The sequence below is a fragment of the Corvus kubaryi genome, unplaced genomic scaffold (genome assembly GCF_017639235.1).
Source record: "Corvus kubaryi isolate FWS band 111438036 unplaced genomic scaffold, C.kubaryi_AGA036_p1.0 split2-37374, whole genome shotgun sequence".
Classification (NCBI taxonomy): domain Eukaryota; kingdom Metazoa; phylum Chordata; class Aves; order Passeriformes; family Corvidae; genus Corvus; species Corvus kubaryi.
Window position 1 is genome coordinate 3,401,185 of NW_024582082.1, and position 19,546 is coordinate 3,420,730.

General features: G+C 41.5%; 1 protein-coding gene across 1 annotated transcript in view; it reads left to right on the plus strand.

The window, feature by feature from the left end:
* Positions 1–19,546, plus strand: part of LOC121658123 (A disintegrin and metalloproteinase with thrombospondin motifs 2-like) — a 177,625-nt gene that overhangs the window by 64,289 nt on the left and 93,790 nt on the right. Inside the window, exon 3 of the mRNA XM_042014622.1 lies at positions 1,516–1,675. Within this exon, the coding sequence (XP_041870556.1) occupies positions 1,516–1,675 (160 nt within the window). The remainder of the gene's footprint in view (positions 1–1,515; positions 1,676–19,546) is intronic.

Sequence of the window (19,546 nt, forward strand, 5' to 3'; positions counted from 1 at the left end):
ATGATTTCAAATTCAGTTTCCTCTACACAGGCAGGATGGCATCAGCTTAAATTGCTTCAATATAATTTTGCTTCTTTAATCCTTCCTCTTCAATCTGTTTCTGTATACATTATATATATGAATTCTGGGACTGGAAATCTTGCCTAATGTAAGTTAAGACATGACAAATGAACCTGACATTTTTCCAAGGAGGGAACCAGTGAACATACTGTATTTATAGCAGTAGGAATGTAGTTTGCTGCTTGTAGAAGAAAAATATATGTTGTATGAGAACTTTAGTGCTGGAATATGATAAGTGTGTTTAGATGTACTTGTTTCAAGAGAGGGTACTGGGTTCAAAGGAGCCAAACTGGTTCCTCTGGGAGCTTGAGGTAGGGCTTCACTGAACAGGGGATTTAGGTTCCCAGAAGTTCAGATAGCAAGATGGAGAGTGTCACAGGGCCAAGTTTGAAACTGCAGTGTCTCCAGGATCATCACTGAGCAGAGCGGGAAAGAACTGGATGAAGGAGCTTATGAAGTTGGATCTGGAACAATTTCATTTGTGTTAATAGTAAGACTTTCTGTCTGCAAGCTGAGAGTTCACTAGCTGAAGTTCTCAAACACAGATGTGCCAACATGCAGAAAAAATTGATTCAAGCCAACCATCTCTGCAAGCAGCTCTTGGCTGCTGTGACCTCCTGCAGTTGGGCAGGACTGCAAGACGAGACAAGCCCAGGTGATCCCGGTGCCAAGTTGTTTCACCTGAATAAAGATGATGAAAAGTCCTTTTATTTTTTAAAGTTTTCAGTCTTTATGAGGGTTTCCCCTGAACACAATGAGAATTGCTTGGATGAGGTTCCTTTGAGGTGCTCTGTAAAAGTGCAAATTTCTTTTTTCATACCAGGGTATCTGGTCTGGTCTGAATAAGTTTGGGGTTTTTTTAGCAATGCACAACTGACACTCAAACTAGTTGTGGCTAATTCTTGAAAGATTATTTTGTTGGCTGAACACTTTGTGTCAAGGGGGAAATAATCACAAAGCTTAGGTGCCTGAATGTAAGATGTAGTGTTTTTCTATCTTGCTTCTAAACAGAAAGGCTGACTCTACATCTTTTGACTGTTGAGCTGCACATTAGGACCAGCTTATGGCATTGATCTGATCCTTGATTCAACAGAAATAGTAAACACTGGAGTGGTCTGGGCCTGATGGATAGCTAAGGTCATAGTAACTCTCACTTTAGCTGTTTTTTAATAGAGAGGGTTATTTCCTAGACAGATTCTTAGACCTATAGTTGGCTCACGTGGCTCAAGGAGAAGTCCTTTTGGTTCAGGGTTGTACCTTTTGTCCTTTCTTGTCAAGTTGGGAAAATGATGCTTCGTTTTGCTCTAATAAAGAATTCACCTGGTTTCCTCTCTGCATCCTAATTGCTCTCTAGAGAGCACTAAAGTGTGCTTAAGCATATTGTAACTGTTTACTCCCAGCCTCTGCTGTATGTGCAGTAATGCAAAGTGTTCAATCTCTGCCCTGTCGCTGCAGGCTGGCATGATTCGCACGGACAAGGACGAGTTCTTCATCGAACCCCTGGAGAAGGGGGCCCAGGAGGAGGAAGAGGGAGGAGGCAGAACACACGTGGTCTATCGCAGAGCAGCTGCCAAGAAGCAGCTTCCTATTGAGAACGTGGATACCGTGTACAGAGGTAAGGCAGGCTGTGGGATAAAGTGTAGCTGAAGGCATGTAGCCAATGTGTTCTGCTACCTCTGGCTTTTTTATCCTTCAAAGTGGAAATGTGCTCTCCCTCCAAGGAGGGAAAGGTATGGAAGGGGTTGAACGTTTTGGATGGGCTAAGCAAACATCACAGCAGCCAAAACGGTCTCCGGGATGGTGGCCCTGTCCTTACTTTGAAGAGTTTCCTTGGCTCCAGAGATGGCCAACATAAAGTTGTGTGTCTCCCCGAGCCCTGGGTCAGAGCAGAGGAAGGAGAGGGTGGGTGACACAGCAGTGCAGAGGTGGCTGTGCCTGCTGGGACAGGTGGCAGTGCTGGCTTTGCAAAGGCTGTGTTGGAAGGTTGCAATAAGGATGCCAAGTACATGGTACATGGGCTTCATTGACAGTGTCTTCACTGGGCCGGATTAGTCCCAAAAGGAAAATAATGGTATCTTCAGTATGAACACAAACTTTCTTGATTTATTTATGTGTTGCCAAGTGTGGAATTTAATGTACTAAGTATGTGATAGACAGTGATGGAATAACAAGAATTAAACATAAACACCCATTCTGTGTAGTGTTTTCTATTCCTCTGATAACTGCTTGGTTATTGCACCTTTTTTTCTGAATAAATAAGGGATGCAAATCTGCTAAGTGGATGTTTTGACAGCTGATGTTAACACTGAAATTAACTGGGTCATCTGAGTGGAAACAACAAAATAGCTACATTTTTGTTCCAAATGTGTGTACCAAACTGCAGAGTTATTTGTCACTCATACCCTAGTATTATCCTATTTCAGTATAATGGGGTTTCAAATATAGGAAGGAAGGAACAGAGAGCCACAGGGGTGAGGCACTGAAATTAGGGCCACATGAACGATATAAATTTCTCAGTGTTCAGGTTGGAACAAGGATTAAAAAGAAAGCAAACAATAGCATTCAACCAACTTTTTTCCTCCACTTCAGAAATGACCCATGAATTTTGTGACTGACACAGTGCTTTGCTGGGTTCTTCTGGTTGCCTTTGTACTCACTGTGGAGCAGAGCTGCGTATTGCAGGAGTCTGAGTGTCACAATCCCAGAAGGATTGGATGATAGGTATGATGGAAGTTGCTCTATTAGTAGATGTTTATAAAATTATTGCATGTTGGAAAATACCCTCTGCTCACTGTGTTTCCTCTTAAACAGAAGAGACTTGATGTTGTTCACACCTTATGGCAGTATTTTTGGTTTTGGATGGTAAATATTCCTCAGGAGTAGGAGTCTGGTACACAGAAAAGCACAAACTGTACATCAGCTTCAGTTACTGGCACCTGGTACCTGCTTGAGGAGGCTCAGCAGCGTCTGAGGTGCAGCCTGTCCCTGGCAGCAGAGCCACATGCCGTGTCTGATGCCACCAGACTCGGTGTCTGTCACCTCCCCTGTGTCAGGGCTGGAGTTTGTAAACTCTGGTAAAAAGGCACAAAGTAATCACAGCCACCAGCCAGCACTGTGGGATTGAAAAGCAAAAGGGAGGCTGAACTCGTGCAGGCTGGGCTGAGATGCAGCAGTGACCTTGTCTGGAGCAGCAGGTGTTAGGCATAGGTAGGAATAGTTGTGATATTTCAAACTTTTAAACTAAGGGAAAAATGCTAAGGGTAGTAATCTTCCCTTCCACCTCCTCACCTTTTGATTTGTAAACTTGATTAAAGATTAGTTTTTATTTTAAAAAAACCCCACTGTTACCAAAAATCAGTAAAAATAAAGGCAGTACTGTAAAGGGGATTTTTGCCATGAAATTGTCTTTGCCTTTAACAAAAAAATTGAACAACCACTCGAAAATGGTTTGTTCTCTACTTTTTATTAAACCTGGCTTCCCACCTCTGATTGCTCTAGGCAAAAGGCATGGGCAGGATGTGCTTTCAGAAATTGTAATTTTATTTTCCACTTGTTCTTTTTCCAGAATGCATCCAGTTTTGGTTAACAAACACCAAAATATTTGGTGATTTGGCATTCATAAGCACACTCAGCTGTGTGTTTCCATAGTGCTCTAAACTGATCGATGGGCTGAGTTAGGAAATACTTAGTAGGGCACTTTCAGCATGCTGTATCTATTAAAAAAAAAAAAGAAAAGGTTAACCAAGAACACTCCCCCTCTTTCCAACATCCCTGGAGACAACTGCATTGTTGCCAAATCCCATAAATTTACATGTGATGAATTGTAACACTTGGACTATTTTTAAAGGTCCAGCCTCCAGGAATCTTATGAATATGTGATGATTTTTTTCCCCTAGGTGAGCTTCTGGTTCTTTTAACTGCTGATAAAAATTTGTAGTTTCTGGCTGTGTAAATATTTTAAGGTAATGCGTGACACAAAGTTTATGTATTCCATACTTTTTAAAACAGCATCTTTCAAAATCCCATGATATGTTAATTTAATCCCATGATTTGGGAGGGGATTGTGAGTCATGATTTTTGAATGTTTTGGTTTGGATAGATATATACAAATTCCTTATAAATATTCCTATCTCTGGCACTCTTTTCACAAGAAATAGGACAAGCTGTTCTCTCCTCAGCAAAACAGGAGATGAAGGAATTGAAAACTCCATGAACTTGGAGTTGAGAGGGTCAGTCACCATTTCAAGGTCTTGGGCCTGCAGTGGGCAGTGGGCAGTGGCTGGACCTCACATGGGACAAGGGTTTGGGATTTACTACTAAATGCAGTTATTTTGGAGGGTGGCTTGTTGAAGAACTCGATGCCCCAAGTCAATGTGCATCCCTCATGGCTGCCCAGGCAGAGAACTCCAACATGGGGCTGCAAGAAAGGGGCACAGAGGTCCCTGAGGCTGGTGGGCAGCTGAACTCCCCAAGAGATAGCCAGGACTAATGGAAGATCCATTGACTGCTTGGGAGTGTGGATTCAAAAAAAAAAACCAAAAAAACCAAACCAACCAAAAAACCAAAAAATTGCATTTTCTGCACCATGGAAATTCTAGATTATGTCAACAGATGTGGGGAGATGGACCTGACAGCAGGGTTTTTCTAGCATTTTCCATGCACCGTTGTCTATCTTTCATACTACAATAAGAAAAATTGCGATTTTATTCCATCTGTCTAAAAATTATAAACAAACAAACAAACCCCACAACCTCCTAAACCCTGGTGTGCACCTTGTGTTATGAAGGCTCTGCTGATGTGCTGGGTTTTGAGAAGTGGAATGTGCTGGGAGAGATCTGCCCTGCCCTGATTTCAGACTGTGCCAGGTTTGCTTCTGCATTTACGTAAAACCTTATCAGAAGATAGGGAAATGTAACTACTTGTTTTGGCAACCTGACTCATTTGTTTTGACTGGTGTGGGATTATCTGGCATTTGGGGGAATCACAGAGTATGGAGTGTAATATTTCTGCTTGATCTTCCCCTCTCAAACAATGCTATTTGTTAAGGTACTGGAAAAACATAAGCATCACATTTTAGGCAAGTAATAATCTTCAGCAAAGTAGTACTGTGAAAGTCTGTGTGAGCTCAGTACAAATTAGGCTAATTGTTTCAGAAAGAGAAATATTTTCATGTAGTGGCTGAAATATTGCAGGTGTGGTGAGAATAAATCGTATTTTCTCTGGCAACTGCTTTTACTGCTTGCATACATATAATAATTTATCTTCCTCTAGATAAAAATAAGCAGCATGTTGAACATATTTTAATATTTCCAGTTGAATTCCTTCTTAAAAACAGGAGAAATGTTTCTTTATAGCAGTAAAACTACCTACATAGTAGAACTGGAATTAAATAGATAAACTAGAGTGGATTGTTTTTTCTTGAAATTGCTGGGTTTTTGCTTAAATGTTCTTTGGATGTTAACTGAAGAGATGGTAAGTATTTAATTAATGGTTACGATGAGGCCTGGAAAGCCAGCTTGATTTTTGCCTCAAAAGGCAATCTGATTATCAGGCTTGTAAGATTTAATATCACGTTTCCCCAGCTAAATTACTGTGTCTGTTATGTTGATCAGCTGAGAGGAAATGATTATATTAAAACTTCCTTAAGGTTTGCCTTTTCTCTAAAAACCATTGTTTAAATACAATGCTCTGAGTTTTATTGTATTACTTGATTGATGAGAAACAGAAACTCAGCTTTAGTGACAGTTTTATTTACTGTGCAGATGAAAGATGACCTTAGCCAAGAACAGTTTATTACTGTTGAAGACAGTAAGGTAACTCCCCAAATGTGTTTAAACCAGAAAGTTGTTGTTTCTGTGAGTGCCAATTAAATCCCTTGGAATGGCCAAACGCAGTCTGACACAAGTCCCATCATGAATAGCTCCAGGCTGACAGGGTGGACAAACCCACAGCCTCTACTGCAGACTTGTGAGCCCTTCCCATGGCAATACTTGGGATTGCTGGAGGTCAGACCTGCAGAGGGGTTGTGCCTTGGTGCTGAATGATGTGATCATTTAATGTGACCCCGTGACGTGCTTCCTGGGGCAGACCCCATACTTTTTTTTTTTTTTTTTTTTTGTGAATTTTTCAACTGTTTCCTTTTTTTACATTCAGGGGTTCTAAAATCCGCCTGGCATAAGCACATGCCAATCAGGTAAAAAGACAGAAATAATTTGCTGCTTCTACTCAATAGTGGTAGCCAGCCTCTTCCTGACAGACCCAAACCTCATCAGAGCAGAGCTGGTCCTCAGTCCTGTCACTGGCATCCCCTGGCCCTCCACGATGCAAAAGGACAACACTCTTTGACTTTTAGGAACCCTGAAAAGTTAGGGGCCAATTCAGCAGGAGAGAAACCCATGTAAATTTAAGCTGAACAACCCCACTCTAGAAGTTTTTTGAAAAGATGAAAGTTAAAAATATGATAAAGTTGTAACAACTCGCCAGAGCTTTGCAGGTTTTGGAGATGATATTTCAGAGGAAGACTCCTCCATCATAGTCCATCAAACTGTCAATGCCATTGATTTACTAATGTATTTAAATTACTCTTTAGAAACCAACATGCATCTGGTGTATATTTTTCTGGATTGCCTGAAACGACTCAGATTGGCTGCTGGCTGGCCGGTTGCCATTCTAATTTACACAAACTTTCCTGGTTACCTTTGCAGGGGAACAGTTTCTTCAGGAAACTGAAGTTTCTCCAAATCCAATCAATATTTCCTCTGAGCCTGCACTCTTGCTGATTAATTACTGTTCCCTTATTTTGCAGTCAGTAAGACTCTGATGACAATATTTTTTGTCTCCTTCCTACATGATCTGTGCATGATAAATACATCTGTCTTTCTCTCCTGTCTTGGGTTTTCTCTGAATTCCACATTTCAGATTCATGGGGATTTCTGGGAAGAGGAAGATTGAGAATTCAGTTGCAAATCAGTTTTTGATTCAAAAGCAAGGTTATACACTCACAGAAAAAACAAGGCTCCAGAGAGTGAGTGGTCTTAGGCCAGGGGATGTCACCCTTCCCAGCCATCTGCATTACAGCTGATGAGGCAGTTTTTTGCTAGCATAGGCAAATGAGATCCTTGCAGTAATTTTGGGGAAAATGTTAAAAGTTTCTACTTTTATAACAGTGCAGTAAATCATGTGGGATGATTAGGTGAAGGCTAATGAACAATGCTCTTAAATGTACTTGATGGGAAATGCAAGGAATAACTTATTTTTCTCCAGAGCTGATGGAGTTTTCTTCCATGGACTTCCTCAGTGGGTGGCCTTAGCTGGGCCACAGAACGGTGTCCGTCAACCTGCCCAGTGCTTCTGGGGTAGTCTGTTTCATTTTGCCTGGAAATAAAATTATTATGAAGTTAATTGAATTTCTTTTTTCTTATTATCAGTAATTTTGCTCAGTTTTTTTGATGGGGGACGTGCTCATGTAACTAAAGATGCGTGGTGAGGCATATGCATATCAGGACCACAGCAAAGCTGTGTGGGCTACCTTTGCAGTGGGCTTTTTTGAATTTCGGAGTGCTTTGGGAAGTATATTGCATCTTCAAAGGATTTTTCTTTTAATTAAACATCTCCTTTTTCCAGGTGCTCTAAATCGCTTCCAGAATGATTGAAAGTTCATTAAATTGTTTCACATTATTATATCTTCATGATATCAAATCTGTAGCTGCTGCAGCATCATTTTGTTTCACCAGGAACAAGAATCCTCTTGTACAGAGGTAAAAATTGGTGGGGTGGCCTGGAGCTGGAGCAAAGCTGCCACCTGATCCAGCTCCACTATGGGTTTCTGGCAGTGAGCTGTCATCTCCCTCTCCCACACACCCCACTAAACTGTAATAAACTGTTGCAAAACTATTATTATCTTCCTGGAATACAGGGACGTAATAATAGTATGTGAAGCAGCTCAGTTTCTGCATTTGTCCCTGCCTTTCTCATTAGGCAGCTTGGGATCCACGTAGACTTTGAGGAAACACTTCAGTGCAGGCACAGCTTTGAGCAGGTACTTAAATTGATTTCAGTGGGATTCAGATATGTGCCTTAGGCTAAATGGTTTTTTTATTCTGAATAAAATTTCTGATGTGTTATTGTGTTTCTGTTGTGGTTATGAGGCAAGTTACTGGAGTGAGTTACTTCCATTCAGATATGCATTGATTAAGGGTGAACTACTTAATTATTTGTACTTGTTTAAATATCACTGATTTGCCTGTATCAACAGCTAATGTAAAAATAAAATTCATTTAATTCTCAACTGATGAGTTCATTTTAGCTCCTCTGCTAAATTCAAACTCTATAAGGCTCTCCAAAATGATTGCTGTGAACAGCTTACAGCTGGAGTTGAATATTATCAAATGTTGCTAAATATAACAAAATGATAATAAAGCTGTTATTGGTCTATAAAAAAAGTTTCCAGTTCTCATATGAATAGTCCTGCAAAATTTTTGTGATCAGCTCTGATGAAAGTATGGAGAAAGCACTCATTTTACTCTTCACATCCTTCTATCAATTAATTCAGCTTTGGGGCTGTGTGAAACTTAGGTTGATTAATCACTTGTTTGTGTTTACATTTAGTCAACACTTGTTTATAAAGACAAAACAATTTCAGCAGATTTCATTAAAGTTCATTTTTATTCTTCCTTCTAATATCCATTGATCTCACAATCCTTAATGGATTTAGCCTCTCAATCTCCTGGGAGGAAAGAGAAAAGAAAATATTTGCCTTTTGGACAAGGGTAACATAAACCTTGTTTTCACTGCAAGCTGACCCTGTGTCTTGCTGGTAAGAGCCCCGTGGAAGGGCAGAGTTCACTGGAGCAGCAGTTGGGAAGTCAGACTTTGCCTCCAGAGCCCCAGCAAGAGCTCTCATGTGTGAGGGTGTGCAGCAGCCCACAGGCGTGTGGGGAGGTTTGGCTTATGAAAATGTATGTGCACACCCACAAGGTTTTGCAATTTCACATTTACTGGTGTGTTTTTCTGTGAAGTGTCATCTTGCTGGGGTTTGTTTATTTACAAGCTGTGTTCGTGTTGTCCAAACTGCTGAGAAAAACAGAGGATGGCAAGGATCCAGCAGGTCCTGCCAGGCTCAAAGAGGGAGAAACTTGTTCACAGGAAGACCTTAATATTCTGTCCTGACAAATTGAAAGTGTTCTGCAACCTGTATCTCTGTTTAGGAAATGGATTCTGAAAGTGAGAATTCAAAAATATGGGTAGCATGTAGTGTTTGCCATTTTGTACCACGGGCTTCAAACTCTGTGTTTAATAACAATACACAAAATAGCATCTGGTAGGCATCACTAAAATAAGCTCTAGTAGAAAATGCCGATAAGCATTTTCAGTTTAAAATGTTTTCTAACAAAAAGTGGCATAAATTTTGTCAGCTGTCCCAGATAATGATGGTGCAGTGGTTTGATGAGGTTGAAAGACATCATCAAGTGAAAGCGATGGGCAAGCCCAAAGCTGCAAGAGAGATGGATATCCTTCAAACATCTACATTTCTATCATTTCTCACAACAGGAGAGCCACATGTGAGGCCTTGTGAAGTGGTCCAAGGTTCAAAAATGTATTCCAGCTGGTTCTGACTGTTCTTAGCTGTGTGCTCCTTGTGGGCTGGCCAGAGCAGCAGTGCTGTGCGGGGCTGGTATCTTGGTGCTTGCAAAAAGGGCACTGGAAGGATCTCCGTGTTTATGGTGTGTGAGCCCAGCTGGAGAACGAGAAACAAATGGCTTGGTCTTTCTCTGCACAAATTTCCCTCTTTGCCACCAAACACATCCCTACAGGCCTGTGTTGTTCATGAGCTCAGTGTTGGTTTAAAGGAGAACATTTCAGTGCCCCACAGCCGGTGCTGCAGTCGTCATTGGGCACCTTCAAAGAACAATCCACTGCCTGAGCTAAAGGGCTGTTTCTTTAGGTGACTGTGTATACGGTGAGCTATGCATGATACAGTGTGTTTAATCGCTGCGTTATGCAGTGTTCCCTTTAAAAGCTGTTCTTCCCCCTGCCCTAAATCCATAGCCAGGACTCCTGCTTGTCCTGCCTTCCCCTTGCAGCCACAAGTCTTGTGTGGGTCAGGGAGACACAGAAGTGCTGAGGGAGCTTAGCAGGGCAGGCACTGCTGCTCACCAGCACTGCTGCTGGGTGAACTGGCAGGATGGAGGACACAGAGCATTTCTCCTGCCTTTTGTAGAGAGGGTGAGAGGAGGATGAAGCTTTCTGGCCCAGATTCTGCCTCTGGTGTGTGTCAGTGCAGGGATGAGCAGGGAAGCTCGTGCTCCTTGGATGTTTATGCTTTAGCCAAGCATGTGTTACACTCTGCAGGAGGTGGGCAGTACACCTGTGGTAACCCGGTGGTTGGTATGAATTAGGTGCCTGGTCTGCCCAGCCTTGATTTATAGCTAAAGCCTGTAATAACTTTAATAATAATAACTGTAATAATAAGGGTAATAACTTTCCATAACCATGTTGTGACTCTTCCTTTTTTTTTTTTTTTTTGGTGCTTTCTGTGTTTTGAGTTCCCTAAGCAGTGCTTGGGGCTGTTTGGACTTTTTAGGTAAAAATAACTTTCATTTGAAAACAAGCAACAGCAGTGTTAACTTTCTTTTCCACTAGTGCAAGGCTCCTTTCCCCTGTGCTTTCCTGAAATTCTAAAAGGCAAGAGTGTCTTAGCCCAGGAGAAAAACAGCAACATTTTTGATTAGAGTTGCTTTGAATCTGCAGTTTGGTAACAGTAGTGAACGAATTTCGTCTTGAAAATTTGTGCTTTTCCATAGAGCAGAAACACTGTTTTGAAACAGTGAGATAAGTGGGATAAAGCAGTAACAGAAACTGTTACTGCAAACTATGAGTGCAAACTCTGATTTTTCTAAATGATTGTCTTACAAATGTTTTATAATTATTTTTCTAAATATTTTGTCCCAAACTGTGTAGATCACAAAGTCCCACATACATGCTTGCTGGTAATAGTTTGAGTTTAAATGTCTTTGCTCCTTTGAATATAAACCTCGGGAGTTATTTTACTTAACATTTGCATATTAGATTACAAATGGTCTGTCAGCAGGACTGGCTAGGACCATGACGTGTTTTCAAGCCAAACAATGGCTATTTGTTAATATAGAAGTGTTTTCTTGATCCCTGCAACACTGCCTGCACACACCTGCACACACCTGCATCCTGATACTCCATCACTGAAACTTGACCATTGTAATACAAGGAAAGGCATGGGCTGGTAATTGGTTTAAACCAGTGTAACACCATGCTAAGGACAGACCAGTCCTCTCTCTCACTGGCCACAGTCTCTTGACAGCTGTTGCTATCTGAGCCTCATTGCTGGAAGGGATGCAGCCACCAGCTGGAAGGTGTTGGATGCTCCAACAGAGCCAAAGCAGGCAATTGAATCGCCGCACTGCTTTCCTTGATGCCTATGGAGACCCGGTGCTCCACTGGCTGCGTGTCTTGAAAGAGACCCTCAGAGATTGGCACCTGGTTCTGGTGTCCACTTGTCCCATCCCCATGCAGAAGGTGAAGTCTCCCGCAGACCAACAGGTTCTTAAATTTCTATGTAATATTGTTGCTCAGCTCATGGAACTGCAGTGCTTGTTAATGGGTTAAATACTGTGTATTTCATTTTTCAGCAGGTTCTTTGATTAAAAGCCTGAGATGCATCTCTGCTCTTCCTTTTATCTCTTTTTGTGCAGTCGCTTCCTTGTTCCAGCTCTCTGTGTGTGCTCGGACCATCTGGCACGGCTCGGCTGCCCGTCAATGTGTGCTGCTTTCAAGGGGAAAAATTATTAATCACAATCTGGATGGTGAGGGGGTTAGGGATAGGTTTTATTTCCACTTCAGAGCTGACAGTTCCACAGGTAGGCAGTCCTTCAGGGAAGGTTTCTCAGCAGCCTTTTGCAACGTTGCCTGATGGGTGTGTGAGGAAAGGCAGCCAGAAATCCTGCAGGACCAGGTGCAAGGGAGGAGCTGGGAGCAGCGGTCCTTGGCAGCTCAGCTCCACAGTCCCTTGCTGCTGTCCTGCTGCAGGAGCCTTGCAGTGCTGAGGATCACCTTCTTTAGTACTGCTGGGCTCCAGACAGTTGTCCTTGGAACAAAACTCATTTCCCTGGGCTCTGCTCCACTTTGCAGGGTTTGGTCATTACAGACTGTCAGTTTTAAGAGACATGGTTATTTATTTTTTCCTGGTAACACTAATATTTTAGCACTGCTTCAACAATCACAGCTTTGTAAACATTGGAGTGATTATTTACAGAACATTTGAGGAAGGATTCTTTTACCCAAAGAGCGAGTTGCACGTAAGACATGCTCAGTCCTAAAAGTAACCTGAAAAGACAAGCCTAATGGTGGTTTCTATGAACTGCCACCTGTGGGAATTTTTAAAACTTGTAATCTTGTCAGGTATCTGTGCACTCTGTGACCATGTCTGTTTGCCTGTCAAGGAGATCTTTTTTCCTGTGGTACATGTGGAGGCATATTGCAGTTGTTGAAGGTGCTTGCAGGTTGTGAATGGTGAGAGACACTGAGAAATGTTTTGTGCCTGAAGCAGCTGCCTCCAAAACGCCCCTCCCTGCACCTCTTTCAAAAACCACTTTGTATGGTTAGCATGGAAAGTTTACCTTGCTGCTGTAGGGCTTTTTTTTAACTTTTAAATAAACATGAACCATTTTTTTTCTTTTCTCTGTCTCTTTTCTTTTTTTTTTTAATGAAATATTTTAGGAATAAATGGGTGGTGTGGTTTTAAGTGATGCAGGTTTTTGAATGGGTCTTTGGATGTGGGAACTCATGACATTTTGGAAACGCCATTGTTCCACAGATCAGCAAGCTCAGGTCACTTCATGGGAAAGCAACTGGTGTGACTGCTAGCAACAGTACCTAAATAGTGACATGAGAAACTGCCCTTGCCTGACTATTAAAATATATGAAATTATCAGGCACTGAGAATTACATCTTATGAGCTGTGTTTTGTTGTTGCTGAGTGGGCAGCAATCCTGTTTGTCTAATTGAGCTTTGCTAGATCATAGTGTTCAGAGTACATTCATCTACTGGGTTTCTTTCTTTCTAGGGTTTTCCATTTTTAGAGAGACCCTGTTATATATAGTAATGAACAAATTGCAGTTGTGCATGCCTTTTTCCCTGTGGAGCAGGGCAGAAGTTCGGATCTCATTTTACAGAGCTCTCATTTACATTTTATTCACAATGAAACTGGGGATGCCAAACCCTAGATATTTGGGGCTTGTATCTATTTGTTATGTGGCTTTTAAAGCAGATTTTTTCTTCAATGCATCAAAAAATGTATTTCTTGAGGTTGGGAAATCAGATCTTTCAGGGGCCTGAGCTTAAAATGATATATTGTCTAAAGCTATAGATCAAATCTCTGCTTGAGTCCTTGTTCACAGACTTGCTGGCTGTTCTTTCTGCCAGTTCAATGTAGCCTTTTCTCAGTCCCTCTTAAGAAAGTGTTGACTAAAGAACAGGCTGAAAATCATACATGTTAACTTTATATTCTGCTTGCAAGCTGAAGTATTTTTTGCTTTGTTTTTCTTTTAGCAGAGCCTCTGGAGACTTGTTAAACTATGAAATGATTACAAAAAAGTAGCCCAAAGGTTCTGGCTAAGAGTATTAAATGTCCTAGGAAGCTCAAAAGTGCTGCTCCAACTTCAATGGAGTAAACTATAAGAAAAGGGGAAAATCTGATTTTGAGTCACCGTAAGGTGACTTGAATATAATTACAAAATTTCCAGGTATTTTTCTAGGATATCCCAATTAAATGTGTGAAGAGAAATGGATGGTATTGACATTTCCATGGCAACCTGTTGTAGAAGTTAAGGTATTAACCTGCAGGTCATATATTACTGAAGCAGAATATTTTTGGAAGACTGGCAAAATCTATCAGTCTACTGCAAAATGTGCAGGCAACAGCATAGCAACAAGATGCAGATGAGAAAACACAGGCTTTGGAATAAAATCGAGGCTTGAAAGTTAAGTGGAAGTTTTGTCCAAGACTCCACTGGTGGTGAGTAACATCAAGTGCCAGCCCCAAGGGGTTAATTTCTGCTGTTTTATTGCTGTGGATCTGGTTTGTATTTGTGGCTGAGTGTGGAATAGAGGTGGGATGATTGCAAAAATGTTGTAGGAACTCTTATAATGCTTTAATTCCAGGTGCTAACAGACTTTGGGGAGCCTGAGGTGGCCCTTTGTGCTCCTGTTCCACTGGTCGCTGATGGTGGTGGTGGGATTTGGGTGGGAGGGGCACTCAGCCTGAATTAGTTAAGCCTAAGATCTCTGTAGAAGTCTTTACTGGTCTGTAATGATGGATTGCTTGCTGTTCCACATGGGAGCCTCTCACCAGACATCCTGAAGAGAATTAGATGTCCTTTTGTGCTGCTGAAACCCTGGAGAAAAGAGCTGACAAAGGGCAGAGCGTTCCCTGCGAGGAAACTGGTGCATCTCAGCTCTGGAGGTTTGCAGCAGATCAGACTGATTGCACTGGTAGGATTTACGGAGCTTGTGGGTCTCAGGTCAGACAACTGGAAAGCCTGATTGTCTCTGAAGTGATGGTGGAGGCATTTCCAAGAATCTTTGGAAGAAAGAATCCTCTTAGCTAGGAGGCCACATTTCTTTCTTAAGATTATTTCAGTTTTTTAAAGTTTTTTAAAGGAGAACTTGGAGTCTTTGCAATGTGAGGTGGAATTGTGCTCCCACCAAATGAATTACAGTGTCTTTTTCAAATTCCCTGTAGGCAAGGCGTGCTATGTGATGGCTAATTCTCACAGACCTTATACGAATGCATTTTCTGGGAACTGCCTTTGTAATAATAAATTACTGGTTGGCAAGTGGATAGGGTTCAGCCAAGCCATGCACTTGATCCTGTTCACACTGATTTTAATGGAAAAATTCCCAGTGAGTTTAGTGGGGGCAGATGCAGTGCAAGGCTGTGGGAAACTGGATGTCTGAATTTGCCTGAATTGTAAAGTGTCTTTGCTTCTGTTTAGATTAATTTTGTATCTTCTGGTTTTATGATTTATTTTGAGATTTTTTAACTTGAAGTTATGTTAAGAATTGAGCATTGAGAGCATGACCTGTGTATTGCTAATGATGGAGTGTATGGATGGACAGGAGGGAATGGACCCAGATATTCCTAATGAAGCTACACTACACAGGTTCTTGCTTTCTAACATTCCTTTTATGTCTGTTGAGAGACAGCAGAATCTTTCATTGTTCATGAAAAGTTATCAGAACTGCTTTGAAAATGTATTTATTTTTCCCTGGTTTCCCGCTGTAGAGCTTGCAGAGGTTGTGTGCCTTGTGCTGCTTTCCAGTTGCAGCAGATGTGCTTTCACCACTTAGGACACAGACAAAGACTTGTGACAATGTCATACACATTCATTTCATTTGCTCAGAATGCAGGCAGAGTCTTTTCCTGCCTTCAGCAGCTTGGCCACCAGGAGATGGGTTTTTTCCTCCCTGCTTATGCTTTGTCGATGCCTTCCCTTATGTCAAGAAACACATCATTAGTTTTGAGCAGTTCAGCCAATTTGTCATTAATGAACCAGATAAGAAGCTTCCAGACCATAAATGACCAAGTTATTTGTCATGGGATTTCAGTGCTGATCCTTTTTGTTTTAATGAGCACTGTCTTTCTTCTCTCACCTGGCCAGGTGCACCTTCCTCCAGCATTTGTTAGATGCGTTCAGAAGTGGGGTCTAATTTTGTTAAACTCTGTCGGTAACAATTGCACCTCTATTCCTCCTTGTGCTTTCTGATTAAATAATTTTCTGAATTTTCTTTGTACAGCTCTCTCTTTGGATATGCACTTCACTCTGCTCAATCTCATTATTCCATTCATACTTTGTTTTTAATCTAATTTGCAGGAAATACGTAGTGCCTTCTTTTCCCATACTACTTTCCAAAAATCACTGCTTTGTTGCATGTAGAAGTATCTTTTCATCCCTCTGCTCCAATTTTCTGAAGAATTCTCAGCTCATTTCGATAATTGATTGAATTCACATTGGGCTGTGCTTCTGTATGTTTTTTCAGTTCACCAAAATGATTTCAGCTCTACTGTGTAGCTGCAAGAAGTCTAAAATTTTGACTCATCAACTCTCCTTTTACTGGTTGTCCTTCCAGTTCCTCTCTTTTTGTCTTGTCCAGCTGAGTCATTTTTTGTTTGTTTTTTATAACAATTGGTCTAATTTAGCTCTCCAGGTGATGTCTCGGTGATTCCCATGTTTCCCAGATATCCTAGTATCTTTCAGGCTTGTCATCCACATTTTCCAAGGAACCTATCATGCCCTCTCAGTATTTTGACCACTTTATGCCAAGATGTCATGTTGCATGAGGCCTTTTACTGCACTCATTTTCCTTTCTCCCAATTTATAGTGAAATTGTTGGAAGAATTTGATATTGTGTCAGCATTTAGAAGAATTTCTCATTCATGGGAAAATGTGGCTTGAAACACAAAACCTTGCTCCCCAAATCCCAAAATATCCATTAAATCCAAGCGAAGCGCCTCTTAATTCTGATATAGCTAAAAAGGATAGAAATATACTTCCCTGGGCACTAACACCAAAAACATCCTGCATGATTGGCCTTTCCACATTCTTCCAGAAGTCATTGTCACATGCAAACACCTTTCTCACTTCCTTCATAATAAAGGTAAATAGTTCAAGTTTTTAAAAACAAGCTTCAAGTTCTTCAGATACCCAGGAGAAATCACTGTCTTCAGCCTTTATAGAAAGGATCTCAAGAAGATAATTTTGTTGGTTTCAGGATCTGAAGGGAGAATCAATAAGGCACCTACAGACTTTGAAGCTCCTGGTCTGACCTCTGTATTTCCATTAGCTGCTCCCCTCTTGTTTCTCCCTTTCACAGTCACTTTAATGACAGTGTAAGCCCTTGGACTTCATTTCATTTCATGTTTGACTCTTAAAAAAAACCAAAACATAAAGTGCTTAACAGGATGTTTCAGAAACACTGCCAAGAGCTCTGGGTGAATTTCCTTCCCTTGGAAGTGCTGACCTCAAGCTGGAAGAGGAGGCTGCTGTGGAAATCCAGCTGGGATCTGCTCTCCCTTTGCAGAGGGGTCCAAAGATGCACCATGGCTGCAGGTGCTTCCTTTGCTCCAGGCTCTTGCCCTTTGCAAGGAAAAAACTCCTTAGAGTTTTGCTTAGAGCGTGGCCATGTGATGCCCTGCCCCTGCCCCTGCCAGCCGAGGGGCTCCTGGTGGCTCCCAGGCGGGCTGGGTGAGGACAACAGCACAACTCACCTGATCCCTGGGGAGGAGCAGCTCTGGTGCATGCCCTGTGCAGTGCTTCCCTGCCAGCATGGTGGGCAGGCAAGGTGGAACGGCACAGAGAGGAGTGAGGAAGCAAGGCAGGAGTGCCATTTAGTGTCTGGTTGTACAGAGAACTGTATGCTTGCAATATGTTTTACCTTCTGCCGGCAGTCCGGGTGTGAAAAGCAGCATAGCTTAATTAGGCAGTGTCAAGATACTTGAATCTTCCAATCTGCCTTCCAATCTGAAGTGTTGTTCTTTGCTGATTTAGCTGTATCTTGCAAGAAGTCTATATGCTTATTGCTGAATGATTGAGTTGCATGAAAATTTTCAGTGTCACCTGATATTTGATGGATTTTTTAATAGGACTTGGACAAATCTGTCAGGCTCTGTGGATCATCATTCTGTCAGGATTTTCCAAAAAGGGATCTGTGTGTGCTTTGACCAGAGTGAATCTGCAGCATCCAAGTTGTGTGGGATTTAATATGCAAGAGTAGGATTTGGTGTGCTGCATGTCCTGCAGCACTGGTCCACCTACATGTTGTAATCCCAGTACATACCAGTTACATCCTGGTTGTTGCACGTGCTCAGGAGATTTCAGAGCATACTCTTAACATGAGAGACAATGCTGAAGGATGTCCCAAATTTACTGGTTACGTGTGTAGCTCACTTGTTCCGGTACCTTGCAGCTGCACCAGATTTACTGGGGTTCTGGAGCTGGTCACCTCATGGCCAGTTCTTTTCCTTGGAGGAGTGGTTCAAAACACCTGTAGCTTGGTCAGGCATTTGGACATCAAGAAATGTGAGGTAAACAACCAGCATTCTCTAATTCCACCTGGGCAAAATTTCTGGGAAGATAAAGAGCAGAAGCAGGAGAAAACCTGGGTGAGCAAAATAATGTCAAAACCTTAGTCTCAAGGATGAACTGTTGGCAAGGGCTTTGTTAGGACAGTGTTTGATAAGAATGAAGTTTCAGTGGGTTTTGGATTGTTGTTGAACGAGATGACGCTTTCTTTGCTAAATTCAGAATGAAGAAGACAAAAGGAAGTTGTTGTTGGGTAAAGAATTTTTTTCTTACTAGAACCATCTTCCCCTGAAATATGAAAGATCCTTTCCAAATGCAAAAGTTATGCAAACATGTCTGAATATAGAAGTGAAATTGGAGAGCAGTGGGTTTCTTCTGCCAGTTTTGCAGGAGGCCACCCACAAAGGTATATCTTATTTTTTTCTCTTTCTTGTTTTGTTTCTTTCCCTTCTGGAAAAATACAGAAAAATTTTGGCCAAAATCAGAGCCTATTTTGATTTTATAGCCTTTCTTATCAAAGCAGGATTGAAATGTAACTTGAATTTTCCGAGTAATGTGTAATTAGCTGAAGGAAAAAAAAAAAAAAGAAGTTGAGGATTTGGTGCAAATGGTTTATCACCAAGGCTATAAGTCCTTGATTAGACAGATTCATACATAATAGCCTTTGTCTACCTGAAATGGAGAAGCATTTAGTCAGACTATTTGGTGTAAGCCATGTGCCTTGCTATTAGTTGGTGGTGACTGTATTTTTGTCCTAGCATTGAATGTCTAATAATGGTTTTCTGTATTAAAATAAAAGCCCTCTTTTGATTTGATATTTCCAATCTGTTTTTTGAATGTGTTATTCTCAAATTTTGCTTGTCTTTAAAGAGGCTGTTACTTTCTATTCTGCATATCCACTCCCTCTGACCAAATGGGCAGGAAATGTATTTAATTTCTGTGTAACCCACAGAAGTGCAGGATTCCCTGTGGAGGGACACTGCAGCACTTACAACCCACCCCACTCTCCTCACATCTGTCTCTCCCCACGCTGCTCTGCCTTTCATTGATGGATGATTTCTCAGTGGAAGCAAAACCATAGAAATGCAGTTGCAATGCAAGTTGTTTATTGTTCTTTTAGATTCAGAAGCCAGATATTCCAGATCTCTGCAGTCACTTGTATAGCAGTGTCAGTATCCTCTGTCTGCTGTGGAAATGATCTCCTTGGTCCTTTGGTGCGCCCTGAGCCCCCGTCCCACCACTCCCTCTTGTGCATTGTTCAAACTCATTTAGCAGAATTCTAGAGGAAGAAATTCAACAATTTGCACTTGGAGTCTACATTGTAGTCTAAATGATCTCACCGCTTAAAAATGTTTTCTTGGGTCTAAGTTTAA